The sequence below is a fragment of the Procambarus clarkii genome, chromosome 46 (assembly GCF_040958095.1).
Source record: "Procambarus clarkii isolate CNS0578487 chromosome 46, FALCON_Pclarkii_2.0, whole genome shotgun sequence".
NCBI classification, from domain to species: Eukaryota; Metazoa; Arthropoda; class Malacostraca; order Decapoda; family Cambaridae; genus Procambarus; species Procambarus clarkii.
In genome coordinates, this window is record NC_091195.1 from 19867048 (window position 1) to 19881736 (window position 14689).

Sequence of the window (14689 nt, forward strand, 5' to 3'; positions counted from 1 at the left end):
AACCACACATCAGAAGTTGGAGAAGCGACGATGTTTCGGTCCGTCCTGGACCATTATCAAGTCTCACCCAACTTGATAATGGTCCAGAATGGACCGAAACGTCGTCGCTGCTCCACCTTCTGAGTTGTGACTTGGTCATTACTGAATGTAATAACATGATTTCGAACTAATAGCATACTAAGAGTGTTACAGCTACACTTGTTAAAACATTATTATAAACAAAACTATAATCGTTTAACTGTAAACATCACTTTCAAGTATAAACAATAGTGAAATATATATTCAACACGCATTATCTTTGTAAACAACTCTCATATTTGTAAATTATTCATCTCTAATCAACACCGAACTCTGGGAACCACATTCAGTTGTAAACAACAATCATCCTTATTATTAAAGCTCAAAGTTGTTTACAAAGTCTGTAAAGGCCACTTCAGTTAACTCTTGCTTAAGTTCCTCCTGAAAATAAACCCCAGACCTCATTCCCCAGAATAAAACTATTCTATAACTTTTAAACACAAATCAATTAGAAAAAACGCAATTACTACGTAGGAACAAAAATTGTGTTACATTGTACAATCACAATGATTAAAGTATACTTGAATATTAGAATTTTTGGCTTTAATGATTATAGCATCAGCTAAGCCTTAATTAAATCTAATATGTAAGATAATTGAGAAGTGCAGACATTATCTGCACATAGACATTATGTGAGCTGTAGTTTATTGTGCACCCCATACTCCTCCTGTGAGCGGTAGTTTATTGTGCACCCCATACTCCTCCTGTGAGCAGTAGTTTATTGTGCACCCCATACTCCTCCTGTGAGCGGTAGTTTATTGTGCACCCTATACTCCTCCTGTGAGGGGTAGTTTATTGTGCACCCCATACTCATCCTGTGAGCGGTAGTTTATTGTGCACCCCATACTCATCCTATGAGCGGTAGTTTATTGTGCACCCCATACTCATCCTATGAGCGGTAGTTTATTGTGCACCCCATACTCATCCTGTGAGCGGTAGTTTATTGTGCACCCCATAGTCATCCTGTGAGCGGTAAAAAGGATTACAGAGGGCACAAAAGGTCTTTATCAGACCTCAACGGAGATTATTACATTAACAATTTCATCTATCCTTCCCCCCATCCCTATAATTATAATGTCTTTGTGATCCGACAGTGTATATGGTCTGTGTGATGTTGTTTTCAGCTTGTATATTGTGAATGTGTTCTATGGTGCTTAATTTAGCAGCAAGCTGAGCATGAGGGTTGCTTGTGATTAGTTTCTTGGTGGTATGCAGGTATGTAGGGGTCAGGATGTCAAAAGGTACTATCTGCCAGGGTGGAAGGAAGTGCTGCACTCTTTCATCTGTATATACATGGTGCAGTCCCATCATTTTAATATGAGTGGCTGCTCTTTGAATCCATTTAGACTCGCTAGTTCCATTTCGTATGTGTTCTAACAAAGACACAATGTTGCTTTTGTTATCATGCAGAAACTTTAGTCCAATCATAAGATTGATTTCAAATATTTTATCTCGAATGCTAGGAATATTTAATTCTTTCCGCATATTGAGAACTTTGGTAGTTATAGGACAGCCAAGTATAATTCTGAGCGCTTCAGTTTGCATTTTTTTTCTGTCTATCAATACTTTTGCCATTTTGCAGGACTAAAGCTGGTGCATGATAGTCTATCAGAGACCTAATATATATGCTAAGTACATCATTTTAACACCGTATTTAGGGCTGTACCCACTACAGTTCTGAGAGCCTTGAGTCTGTCTCTGTTGATGTAATATGAAAGAAGAGACATTCTATACCAGGAGACATAGTCTATTGGTATGTTATCTATCTTTAGTTTTCGTGGTCCACTTTTGCGATTACCAATTTGTCTGCTAAATACCTTAGTTTTAGCAGCGTTGATTACAAGACTAAGGCTCTCACAAGCTGTATGTATACAATTTAAGACTGCATTTCGCGGTGGGTTTTAGTATGTACGAGGCTGTCATCTGCATAGCTGATTGTGATGTTTGCCGGACTAGTTGGGATTGATTTTAGTAAGGCATTAATTAGAACATTAAACAAGGTAGGACTTAGTACTCCTCCTTGTGGGGTGCCTACCTGCATTAATTTAGCTTCACTTTTGTAGCCTTGGAACAGTGCAGAGGACTTCCGCATGGTAAGATAGCCTCGTATCCATTGTAATAATTGTCCATCTATATTTGTTACACTGAGAGTTTAGTCCTGGACTATACTCAGGACTACAGTAAACTTGCTGGTTAGTCAGTAAGCTGTTGTGGCGGACTTAATAACCCTCCGGAGGTTGAGAGGACTTCAGTCCAACACCAAACCAAAGAGGTCGTTTATTCTGAAATAATTTTGCTTTATTTTTGATAAAGTAATATATATTAATCTATGTTTTTGTTATTCTCCTTCGCAATGCCTAACCAGCAACGAGTATATAAGAATATTGTTGAACTCTGTTGACAGAGCCACAGGCTACTTCGCTTTCCGCTTTCTTGATAAAAGTTTTTTATTATTATTATTACTATTTTCTACCACAGACGTGGCCAGACATTTACAATGCTAACCACATATATACATTTTCTTCTGTCCTCCATGGACAGGGTGAAAGATTTGTCAAACATACAGTTCAGGGATTTATTGAACAATCAACCACAGGTGATTGTAGTGCTTTTAAAATGCTAGGCTAAGCTACATACGTAAATACATAGATACACTGATTTTTTATGTATGCTACATAAAGTGTTCGATGTGTTTTGTACATAGGATCAAAGGATTTGGTAAGCTGGGGAACGGAGGAACTTGAGGGCAAGGATGAAATACAGATGAAAAGTCACAATAACGTGGCTGAAAAATGTTGACCAAACCACACACTAGAAATTGAAGAGACGACGACGTTTCGGTCCGTCCTGGACCATTCTCAAGTAGATTCTAGTGTGTGGTTTGGTCAACAAGGATGAAATCTCTGGAAGCAGAATCGAAACTTGGCTCATGGTCTTGGATAGCAGCGGGTTGTGATCGGCACTTGTTCTGTGAACGTTCCAAGAGAGCTAAGTGTTGTGGTAAGGTATAACGGGTTTGTTTAAAGTGTAGCAAAATATATAACGAAATAAATATACAAATATTACTGCGAACTGAAACCCGCAATGTGTGTGTGTGTGTGTGTACCATTTTTCGCGGTATCCTATCTCATTTATTTATTTATTTATTTATATATATACAAGAAAGTACATTGGGATTGTGAGGATACATAGCATAGTAATTACATTCTTATATACGTATATATATATATATATATATATATATATATATATATATATATATATATATATATATATATATATATATATATATACATATATGTGTGTATATCACGAAAATAAACACGTGATTAAGAATGTGACAATGTCAGACCACGGAGGAAAATGAAACAGGAATTTCCTTAAGTACTTTCGTATATTAAATACATCTTCAGAAGGAATGTCTGAATATTCCTTCTGAAGATGTATTTAATATACGAAAGTACTTAAGGAAATTCCTGTTTCATTTTCCTCCGTGGTCTGACATTGTCATATATACATATATATATACATATATAATATATATATAATATATATATAATATATAATATACATATATATATATATATATATATATATATATATATATATATATATATATATATATTATATACGATAGTGGTATCCTATCATTATAATAGGCTACATGTGTAATATACTTATTTTTGATGGATATGCTTCACTCTCTCGGTTATTATATCTACTTTTTTAATTGTCGGTAATAGATAATATATATTTTATATCAAAGTTAAAGATACTAGAGTTTATAACTAAAGTAGGCTATGCTCACACTTAATTAATTTATATAGATATAATTATTTTGGGGGATATTCCGATCTCAAGGTCGTTATTGTCTGTTATACGTTATATTTCTTTTATATCGAAGGATAAAATATATTAAAAACTTGATACTCTTTACTATTAATATACTGGAAGCACCGGTAACGTTTTGCTATTAATGTCTTTTAAGATCTCATCCGAAATTTTAAGACTATTTCTATATCTAGAAAGAACGGTTTAAGGGAAGACTATTTTGTATACAAATATAAAATAAAAAAATAGGAGGCCTGGTCGACGACCGGGCCGCGGGGACGCTAAGCCCCGGAAGCATCTCAAGGTAACCTCAAGGTAACGTCTCCCTGAGCAGAGAGCAGCTTCAGCGTGGCGTGCATCTAGATAACCTCCCCGACACCCACCTGGGTTGATCATTATGATGGTTGGGGTGATGTTGGTGGACCTGTTGCTGCTTTTGGTGGTGTTGGTGGACCTGTTGCTGCTTTTGGTGGTGTTGGTGGACCTGTTGCTGCTTTTGGTGGTGTTGGTGGACCTGTTGCTGCTTTTGGTGGTGTTGGTGGACCTGTTGCTGCTTTTGGTGGTGTTGGTGGACCTGTTGCTGCTTTTGGTAGAGGTGGAGGCGCGTCCTGCTAATCGTCGTATGAAGTTCCTGAAGGGGGTGATGGCTCTCTTCTTGTGTTCCGGGCAGCGGCCTTCCTGCTTCTGTTTGTGGGTGATGCTTATCTCCTGCTGAGGCCGGTTAAGGATTCCCTGCTGCCGCTGTTGAGCATATTTTAGTGTTGTCTGCTCCTGTTTGTGTTCTTTGTGAATGTTAGAAGTTCCCTGCTGGTGAAGACTAGGAGTCTCCAGGTCTTTGTGACTACTGACAGATCCCAGATGAAGATTCAGGGCTTCCTGCTGGGGATGTTTGGAGATGCTGTTGGCGATCTCGGTGGTATGGTCTACAGGAAGTGGACGGGTACTATGAGCGAAGCATCCCAGGAGCCGAGACATGGACCCTCAGCGCCTTCTGCAAGAGTGGGCGAGAACCGGGGAAGGGAGTGGTTACTTCAGAGAGATCACGATAGCTATGATGGTAGCGTCCTTAAGGGCCAGATTCACGAAGCAGTTACGCAAGTACTTATGAACGTGTACATCTTTCCTCAATCTTTGACAATTGATTGGTGAAGATTAAGCCACCCAAAAGGTGGCACGGGCATGAATAGCCCGTAAGTGGTGGCCTTTTTGAGCCATTACCAGTATCAAGAACTGATACTGAAGATCTGTGGAGGTGCGACTGCACCCTGCGTGACGGGAGATGTCTCCCGTGATCTTTGACGGCTTTGGTTACATTTATTAAACAGTTTACAAGCAGGAAAACTTGCCAATCAACTGTTGTTATTGTTATAAACAGCCTCCTGGTGCTTCCGAGCTCATTAACTGTTTAATAATTGTAAACAAAGCCGCCAAAGATTGAGAAAAGATGTACAGGTTCGTAAGTGCTGGTGTAACAGCTTCCTGAATCTGGCCCCTGGTTAGGTAAATTCCCACTTGCAAAGTTATTTAAATAATAATCGTAACGCCAGGCTATAATAATTTCAAACTAGATTTTATTGACTAGTGAAAGAATTTGTCTTTCATACGGCCTACTTGCCGTGAACAAATAAAAACAAATAATTCATATTTAAAATATTTATAAAATTAGAGGCATATGTTAGAGGAAACATGTTGTATTTAGGCGTTAAATATAATAATATTAATTTACAACAAGAAAATAATATTAATTGTATAATAATTATATATAATATGCGAAATACATAACCCTACATATTACAAACTACACATAATAAGGAAGTCCGCTGCCATACACCAGGCTACCATACACTAGGCTACCATACACCAAGCTGCCATACACTAGGCTACCATACACCAAGCTACCATACAACAGGCTACCATACAACAGGCTACCATACACCAAGCTGCCATACACTAGGCTACCATACACCAAGCTACCATACACTAGGCTACCATACACCAAGCTGCCATACACTAGGCTACCATACACCAGGCTACCATACACCAGGCTACCATACACTAAGCTAACATACAACAGGCTACCATACACCAGGCTACCATACACCAGGCTACCATACACTAAGCTAACATACAACAGGCTACCATACACTAGGCTACCATACACCAAGCTGCCATACACTAGGCTACCATACACCAAGCTACCATACAACAGGCTACCATACACTAGGCTACCATACACCAAGCTACCATACAACAGGCTACCATACACTAAGCTAACATACAACAGGCTACCATACACTAAGCTAACATACAACAGGCTACCATACACTAGGCTACCATACACCAGGCTACCATACACCAAGCTACCATACACCAAGCTAACATACACCAGGCTACCATACACCAAGCTAACATACACCAGGCTACCATACACCAGGCTACCATACACCAAGCTACCATACACCAAGCTACCATACACCAGGCTACCATACACCAGGCTACCATACACCAGGCTACCATACACCAGGCTACCATACACCAAGCTACCATACACCAAGCTACCATACACCAGGCTACCATACACCAGGCTACCATACACCAGGCTACCATACACCAAGCTACCATACACCAGGCTACCATACACCAGGCTACCATACACCAGGCTACCATACACCAGGCTACCATACACCAGGCTACCATACACCAAGCTACCATACACCAAGCTACCATACACCAGGCTACCATACACCAAGCTACCATACACTAGGCTACCATACACCAGGCTACCATACACCAAGCTACCATACACCAGGGTAACATACACCAAGCTGCCATACACCAGGCTACCATACACCAAGCTACCATACACCAAGCTACCATACACTAGGCTACCATAAACCAGGCTGCCATACACCAAGCTACCATACACCAAGCTACCATACACCAGGCTACCATACACCAAGCTACCATACACCAAGCTACCATACACCAGGCTACCATACACCAGGCTACCATACACCAAGCTACCATACACCAAGCTACCATACACCAGGCTACCATACACCAAGCTACCATACACCAGGCTACCATACACCAAGCTACCATACACCAAGCTACCATACACCAGGCTACCATACACTAAGCTAACATACACCCCGACCTCTCACACTCAAGAACCATCAACTCAGTTGTCAACAAAGACTCAGGAATTTCCCAAGACTATCTATCACTCGCCACCGGAAAATAGATATTGGTGGCAGCGTAATTATAGATATTATCAACGTAACTTTTAGTAGACAAATACGGCCCATTAATTTGTTGTTGTAGTTGATGTGGTTTCGATATCCAGATTTTCGTAATTCGTGAATGTTAATCGGTATATTTGAATTCAGAGTCCAGGTACAATTGAGAGATTCTGAATATTCAAATATTCCTGTTAGTATTATATATATTTGGTCAGCCCATCATTCTGCAACGTGGTACTTATAGCAACAGTTTGCTCAAACGTTCAAAATACTGAATGACCTTAATACAGTTTATCTTTTGAACTTTAGCAGTAAATAAAGAACCTAATCTGACGAAGGTATGAATTCACAATCCTAAGCCTAATATATGCTATTTTAGGCCTAATTTATTGGAAGTATGTGCTGTATTAAGCCTAGTAATGTTTTTTTTCACAAAATTAATAATAGCGTTAACTTTATTGGTTTATTATTGTATGTTCAATCAAATTGTTGTTATACGAGTTATTAGTTATTGGGGTGTAGATGGGGCACCCGGCGGTGCCCGGGTCTTGCTCTCCACTCTCTTCCACTTCTCACTCTTTCTCTCCCTTAACATCCTTCCCTCTTCCGTCATTCTCTCTCTCTCCCCTGTCATTCTCTCTCTCTCCCCTGTCATTCTCTCTCTCTCCCTTCATCTCTCTCTCTCTCAGACAATTTTATATTTCGAAAAGATGAAAATATTTTCAAAACAAATCACCGATTTCAGACTGCATCAGATGTTAAAAGGAGGGGTGGGTGGGGGTAGCTGTAGGTGCCCCTAGTTCTTAAAGGTAGCCAATGTGGCCGACCATGACCAGCCTATGACAGTCACATACCACTCATGTGTCATCTTGAAAAGTTGAGCAGAAGGTGGCCACGAGCATCTGCCCTCCTATCTTGGACGGACAGACAGACAGACATTTTCTGTTACAGATACAGGTGGGCTGTATTTAGCAGGTAGCTACGAGTTAGCGAACCCGTCTTAATGCCCAGATGCCTAATGCCCAGATGCCCAGATGCCTAATGCCCAGATGCCCAGATGCCTAATGCCCAGATGCCCAGATGCCTAATGCCCAAACAATGCCCACGGAGAATGTGTTTCCCAAAACCACTATCAGAGTAAATGACTAGATGCTCGTAGCAGCTGTCTAACTCCCAGGTACCTATTTATAATAATAATAATAATAATAATAATATTTTATTTAGGTAAGGTACATACATACAATAAATTTTTACAAAGATTGGTTGACTTATAGGTAGAGCTAGTACATACAATGCCTAAAGCCACTATTACGCAAAGCGTTTCGGGCATTTACTGGTCGGTGAACAGGTGCATCAGGGTTAAGGATCATATTTACCGTTTTCGGGGACAGGAAGCTTGTATTCACTTCAGTCATTGCCCTTACCATGGATACAACCCCACAACAGTTGCCTAACTGTAGGGTAACGGTTTACTGCTGGGTGAACAGGGGCATCGGGTGTAATGCTCCCCTGAGCCAGTGGTTTCCACTCGGAGGCGAGACCGTCGCTCTACCGTCCAGCCCAAGTGGTTGCCAAGATGCAAGTATTGCATCAGATTAAGTTTGTATGTACTCATCTAGTTGTGCTTGCGGGGGTTGAGCTTCGGTTCTTTGGTCCCGCCTCTTCCTGTACCTCAGCTTATTGGACTGTCTCGTGTCTACATTTGTCTACTGGTATCTTCTTCCTGAGGTTATCTTGAGATGATTTCGTGGCTTTAGTGTCCCCGCGGCCCGGTTATCGACCAGGCCTCCACCCCCAGGAAGCAGCCCATGACAGCTGACTAACACCCAGGTACCTATTTTACTGCTAGGTAACAGGGGCATAGGGTGAAAGAAACTCAGCCCATTGTTTCTCGCCGGCGCCTGGGATCGAACCCGGGACCACAGGATCACGCATCCAGCGTTCTGTCCACTCGGCCGACCGGCTCCCTGAATGGTATTGAAACAATTTCTTACACATGTCTGTGTGGCTCATTTGGGTACTAAGTATTCACCTGTGTGAGTGTGTGGCAAGGGCCCCAACACCTGAGACGAGGCTTGCAAGTTGATCAAGACAGGAGTTGATGTCCTTTGTACTCTGGGGCCAGATTCACGAAAGCACTTACGAACGTGTACATCTTTCCTCAATCTCTGACGGCTTTGGTTACATTTATTAAGCAGTTTACAAGCATGAAAACTTCCCATTCAACTGTTGTTATTGTTATAAACAGCCTCCTGGTGCTTCGGAGTAAATTGTAAACAAAGTCGCCAAAGATTGAGACAAGATATACAGTTTCGTAAGTGTTTGCGTAAGTGCTTTCGTGAATCTGGCCCCTTGTGTCTTGCAATCAAATGTAACTACACCACAACATTGATATTTCTATTTTATATATTTCATTTCTAGTTGAGAATAGTAATTTTATTTACTGGAACGTTTTCCCACTCAAGGAGTTTGTCGAGGTCTTCCTGTAACTTCCTGCAGTCCTCTTCTGTTTTTACAGTCCTCGTCACCTTTGTGTCATCTGGTAACATTGCCATGTACGGGCGCCCTCCCTCGAGTAGGACCTTCACCTAAAATTAGGAGCAGTAGTAGTCCCAGGAGCGAGCCTTGTGGGACCTCACTAGTTACATTCTTCCAGCTTGGAACCGTCCCAGCCTGTGGAGGTACCACAGGGGAGGTACTACAGGGGAGGCACCACAGGTGGAGGCACCACAGGGGAGGTACCACAGGTGGAGGCACCACAGGGGAGGTACCACAGGTGGAGGCACCACAGGGGAGGTACTACAGGGGAGGCACCACAGGTGGAGGCACCACAGGAGAGGTACCACAGGTGGAGGCACCACAGGGGAGGTACCACAGGTGGAGGCACCACAGGGGAGGTACCACAGGTGGAGGCACCACAGGTGGAGGCACCACAGGGGAGGCACCACAGGGGAGGCACCACAGGGGAGGTACCACAGGGGAGGCACCACAGGAGATGCACCACAGGGAAGGCACTACAGGGGAGGCACCACAGGGGAGGCACCACAGGTGATGCACCACAGGGGAGGCACCACAGGGGAGGCACCACAGGGGAGGCACCATAGGGGAGGCACCACAGGTGGAGGCACCACAGGGGAGGCACCACAGGGGAGGCACCACAGGGGAGGCACCACAGGTGATGCACCACAGGGAAGGCACCACAGGGGAGGCACCACAGGGGAGGCACCACAGGTGATGCACCACAGGTGATGCACCACAGGTGATGCACCACAGGTGATGCACCACAGGGGAGGCACCACAGGGGAGGCACCACAGGGGAGGCACCACAGGGAATGCACCACAGGGAAGGCACCACAGGGGAGGCACCACAGGGAAGGCACCACAGGGGAGGCACCACAGGGGAGGCACCACAGGGGAGGCACCACAGGTGATGCACCACAGGGAAGGCACCACAGGGGAGGCACCACAGGGGAGGCACCACAGGTGATGCACCACAGGGGAGGCACCACAGGGGAGGCACCACAGGTGGAGGCACCACAGGGGAGGCACCACAGGGGAGGCCCCACAGGTGATGCACCACAGGGAAGGCACCACAGGGGAGGCACCACAGGGGAGGCACCACAGGGAATGCACCACAGGGAAGGCACCACAGGGGAGGCACCACAGGTGATGCACCACAGGTGATGCACCACAGGGGAGGCACCACAGGGGAGGCACCACAGGGGAGGCACCACAGGTGGAGGCACCACAGGTGGAGGCACAACAGGGGAGGCACCACAGGGGAGGCACCACAGGGGAGGCACCACAGGGGAGGCACCACAGGTGATGCACCACAGGGGAGGCACCACAGGGGAGGCACCACAGGGGAGGCACCACAGGGGAGGCACCACAGGTGGAGGCACCACACGGGAGGCACCACAGGGGAGGCACCACAGGTGGAGGCACCACAGGGAAGGCACCACAGGGGAGGCACCACAGGGGAGGCACCACAGGGGAGGCCCCACAGGGAGGCACCACAGGGGAGGCACCACAGGGGAGGCACCACAGGGAAGGCACCACAGGGGAGGCACCATAGGGGAGGCACCACAGGGAAGGCACCACAGGGGAGGCACCACAGGGGAGGCACCACAGGGGAGGCCCCACAGGGGAGGCACCACAGGGGAGGCACCACAGGTGATGCACCACAGGGAAGGCACCACAGGGGAGGCACCACAGGGGAGGCACCACAGGGGAGGCACCACAGGGAAGGCACCACAGGGGAGGCACCACAGGGGAGGCACCACAGGGGAGGCCCCACAGGGGAGGCACCACAGGGGAGGCACCACAGGTGATGCACCACAGGAAAGGCACCACAGGGGAGGCACCACAGGGGAGGCACCACAGGGGAGGCACCACAGGGGAGGCACCACAGGGGAGGCACCACAGGGGAGGCCAAAGTGGCAGCCTATCGTGCATATCAACAAAGTAACCAGGAATTAACAAGCAGTATCCGCACCACTCATCTGTGGTGGGTGGGGGGTGGGGGCGACCTTCACCTCCCCCCCCCCCCATCTCTCCCCTACCCACCACATCTCCCCCACCCCATCTCCCCTTCCCTCGGGCCACACCTACCCATCACCCGCTTCCCCATCTCCTACCCTCCCTAGCAATGTCCACTACCCTCCCCCACACGTCTTAAAAGAGCCAGATCTCCCTTTCCCACAGGTAGGTAAGTGGCCCTAGAGCACCCCTGCCTCCCCTAAGCCACCCTAGAAGGTAAAGCCGCCGAGGCAGAGGGCCGATAGCTACCCCAATATAAGCGGGAAGAGCAGGGCAGGAGGTGGGGGGAGAGTCTTCACTACCCGCTGTCTTCCTGTCGTCTTCAAGGCCACGATACCCGCCGGCCCTGAGGTACAGCATCCACCTGACTCCTTCATGAGTCTCTCACACGACTCTCAGCCACATTGCGTATATCTCGCCTCTATTTCCCACTGCGCATCTCTCTCCTCTACTCCCCATTGCGTATATCTCGCCTCTATTCCCCATTGCGTATATCTCGCCTTCATTCACCCATTCATTTAAGGGAGCCGGTCGGCCGAGCGGACAGCACACTGGACTTGTCATCCTGTGGTCCTGGGTTCGATCCCAGGCGCCGGCGAGAAACAATGGGCAGAGTTTCTTTCACCCTATGGCCCTGTTACCTAGCAGTAAAATAGGTACCTGGGTATTAGTCAGCTGTCACGGGCTGCTTCCTGGGGGTGGAGGCCTGGTCGAGGACCGGGCCGCGGGGACACTAAAGCCCCGAAATCATCTCAAGATAACCTCAAGATAACCCTTTGTTTACCTCTGGGGGCGGGTGGTAGGACAGGTAAACGTTAGTAATATTACAACTACCTCACGAAAAAATATCAATTGATTAGCTTAAAGGTCATTGAAGGTTATCTTGAGGTTATCTTGAGATGATTTCGGGGCTTTAGTGTCCCTGCGGCCCGGTCCTCGACCAGGCCTCCACCCCCAGGAAGCAGCCCGTGACAGCTGACTAACACCCAGGTACCTATTTTACTGCTAGGTAACAGGGGGCATAGGGTGAAAGAAACTCTGCCCATTGTTTCTCGCCGGCGCCTGGGATCGAACCCGGGACCACAGGATCACAAGTTCAGTGTGCTGTCCGCTCGGCCGACCGGCTCCCAAAGAAAGGTGAAAGAAACTCTGCCCATTGTTTCTCGCCGGCGCCCGGGATCGAACCCGGGACCACAGGATCACAAGTCCAGTGTGCTGTCCGCTCGACCGACCGGCTCCCTAGAAGGGTTGGAGAACTTGGCCCCGTCATGTGACACTGGAACCTTTCTGACCCTCGTCCATGCTGGCACGATTGGGGAGGTTATCGTCTTGAAGTTATCTTGAGATGGTTTTGGGGCTTAGCGTCCTCGCGGCCCGGTCCTCGACCAGGGCCTCTTTTTTGTTATACACCCCCCAGGAAGCAGCAGCCCGTAGCAGCTGTCTAACTCCCAGGTACCTATTTACTGCTAGGTGAACAGGAGCATCAGGGGTGAAAGAAACTGTCCGATAATCTGTGAGGAGACTGTTGATGTATCTATTAACTAGCACTAACTAGCTCATCTTGGCTGTAACTTAGCTAACCTAACCTAACCTACACCAATTTTAGGGTCCACTACCACTCACAGGATGGGTATGGGGTCCACTACCACCCACAGGATGGGTATCGGGTCCACTACCACCCACAGGATGGGTATGGGGTCCACTACCACTCACAGGATGGGTATGGGGTCCACTACCACCCACAGGATGGGTATGGGGTCCACTACCACTCACAGGATGGGTATGGGGGCCACTACCACCCACAGGATGGGTATGGGGTCCACTACCACTCACAGGATGGGTATGGGGTCCACTACCACTCACAGGATGGGTATGGGGTCCACTACCACTCACAGGATGGGTACGGGGTCCACTACCACTCACAGGATGGGTATGGGGTCCACTACCAACCACAGGATGGGTATGGGGTCCACTACCACTCACAGGATGGGTATGGGGTCCACTACCACTCACAGGATGGGTATGGGGTCCACTACCACTCACAGGATGGGTATGGGCCCCACTACCAACCACAGGATGGGTATGGGGCCCACTACCACTCACAGGATGGGTATGGGCCCCACTACCACTCACAGGATGGGTATGGGGTCCACTACCACTCACAGGATGGGTATGGGGTCCACTACCACTCACAGGATGGGTATGGGCCCCACTACCAACCACAGGATGGGTATGGGGTCCACTACCACTCACAGGATGGGTATGGGCCCCACTACCAACCACAGGATGGGTATGGGGTCCACTACCACTCACAGGATGGGTATGGGGCCCACTACCAACCACAGGATGGGTATGGGGTCCACTACCACTCACAGGATGGGTATGGGGTCCACTACCACTCACAGGATGGGTATGGGGTCCACTACCACCCACAGGATGGGTATGGGGTCCACTACCACTCACAGGATGGGTATGGGGTCCACTACCACTCACAGGATGGGTATGGGGTCCACTACCACTCACAGGATGGGTATGGGGTCCACTACCAACCACAGGATGGGTATGGGGTCCACTACCAACCACAGGATGGGTATAGGGGCCACTACCACTCACAGGATGGGTATGGGGTCCACTACCACTCACAGGATGGGTATGGGGTCCACTACCAACCACAGGATGGGTATGGGGTCCACTACCAACCACAGGATGGGTATAGGGTCCACTACCACTCACAGGATGGGTATGGGGTCCACTACCAACCACAGGATGGGTATGGGGTCCACTACCAACCACAGGATGGGTATAGGGGCCACTACCACTCACAGGATGGGTATGGGGTCCACTACCACTCACAGGATGGGTATGGGGTCCACTACCACTCACAGGATGGGTATAGGGGCCACTACCACTCACAGGATGGGTATGGGGTCCACTACCACTCACAGGATGGGTATGGGGTCCACTACCAACCACAGGATGGGTATGGGGTCCACTACCAC

The 14689-nt window shown here is 47.3% G+C and overlaps 1 protein-coding gene across 2 annotated transcripts in view; it reads right to left on the minus strand.

Annotated features, from left to right (window-relative positions):
• The window catches only part of LOC123770472 (transient receptor potential channel pyrexia), a 78844-nt gene that overhangs the window by 15587 nt on the left and 48568 nt on the right, over positions 1-14689 (minus strand). For both annotated transcript variants that reach the window (XM_045762353.2, XM_045762355.2), the window contains one exon: positions 4293-4900. In XM_045762353.2, the coding sequence (XP_045618309.2) occupies positions 4293-4884 (592 nt within the window). In that variant the 5' untranslated portion in view covers positions 4885-4900. The remainder of the gene's footprint in view (positions 1-4292; positions 4901-14689) is intronic.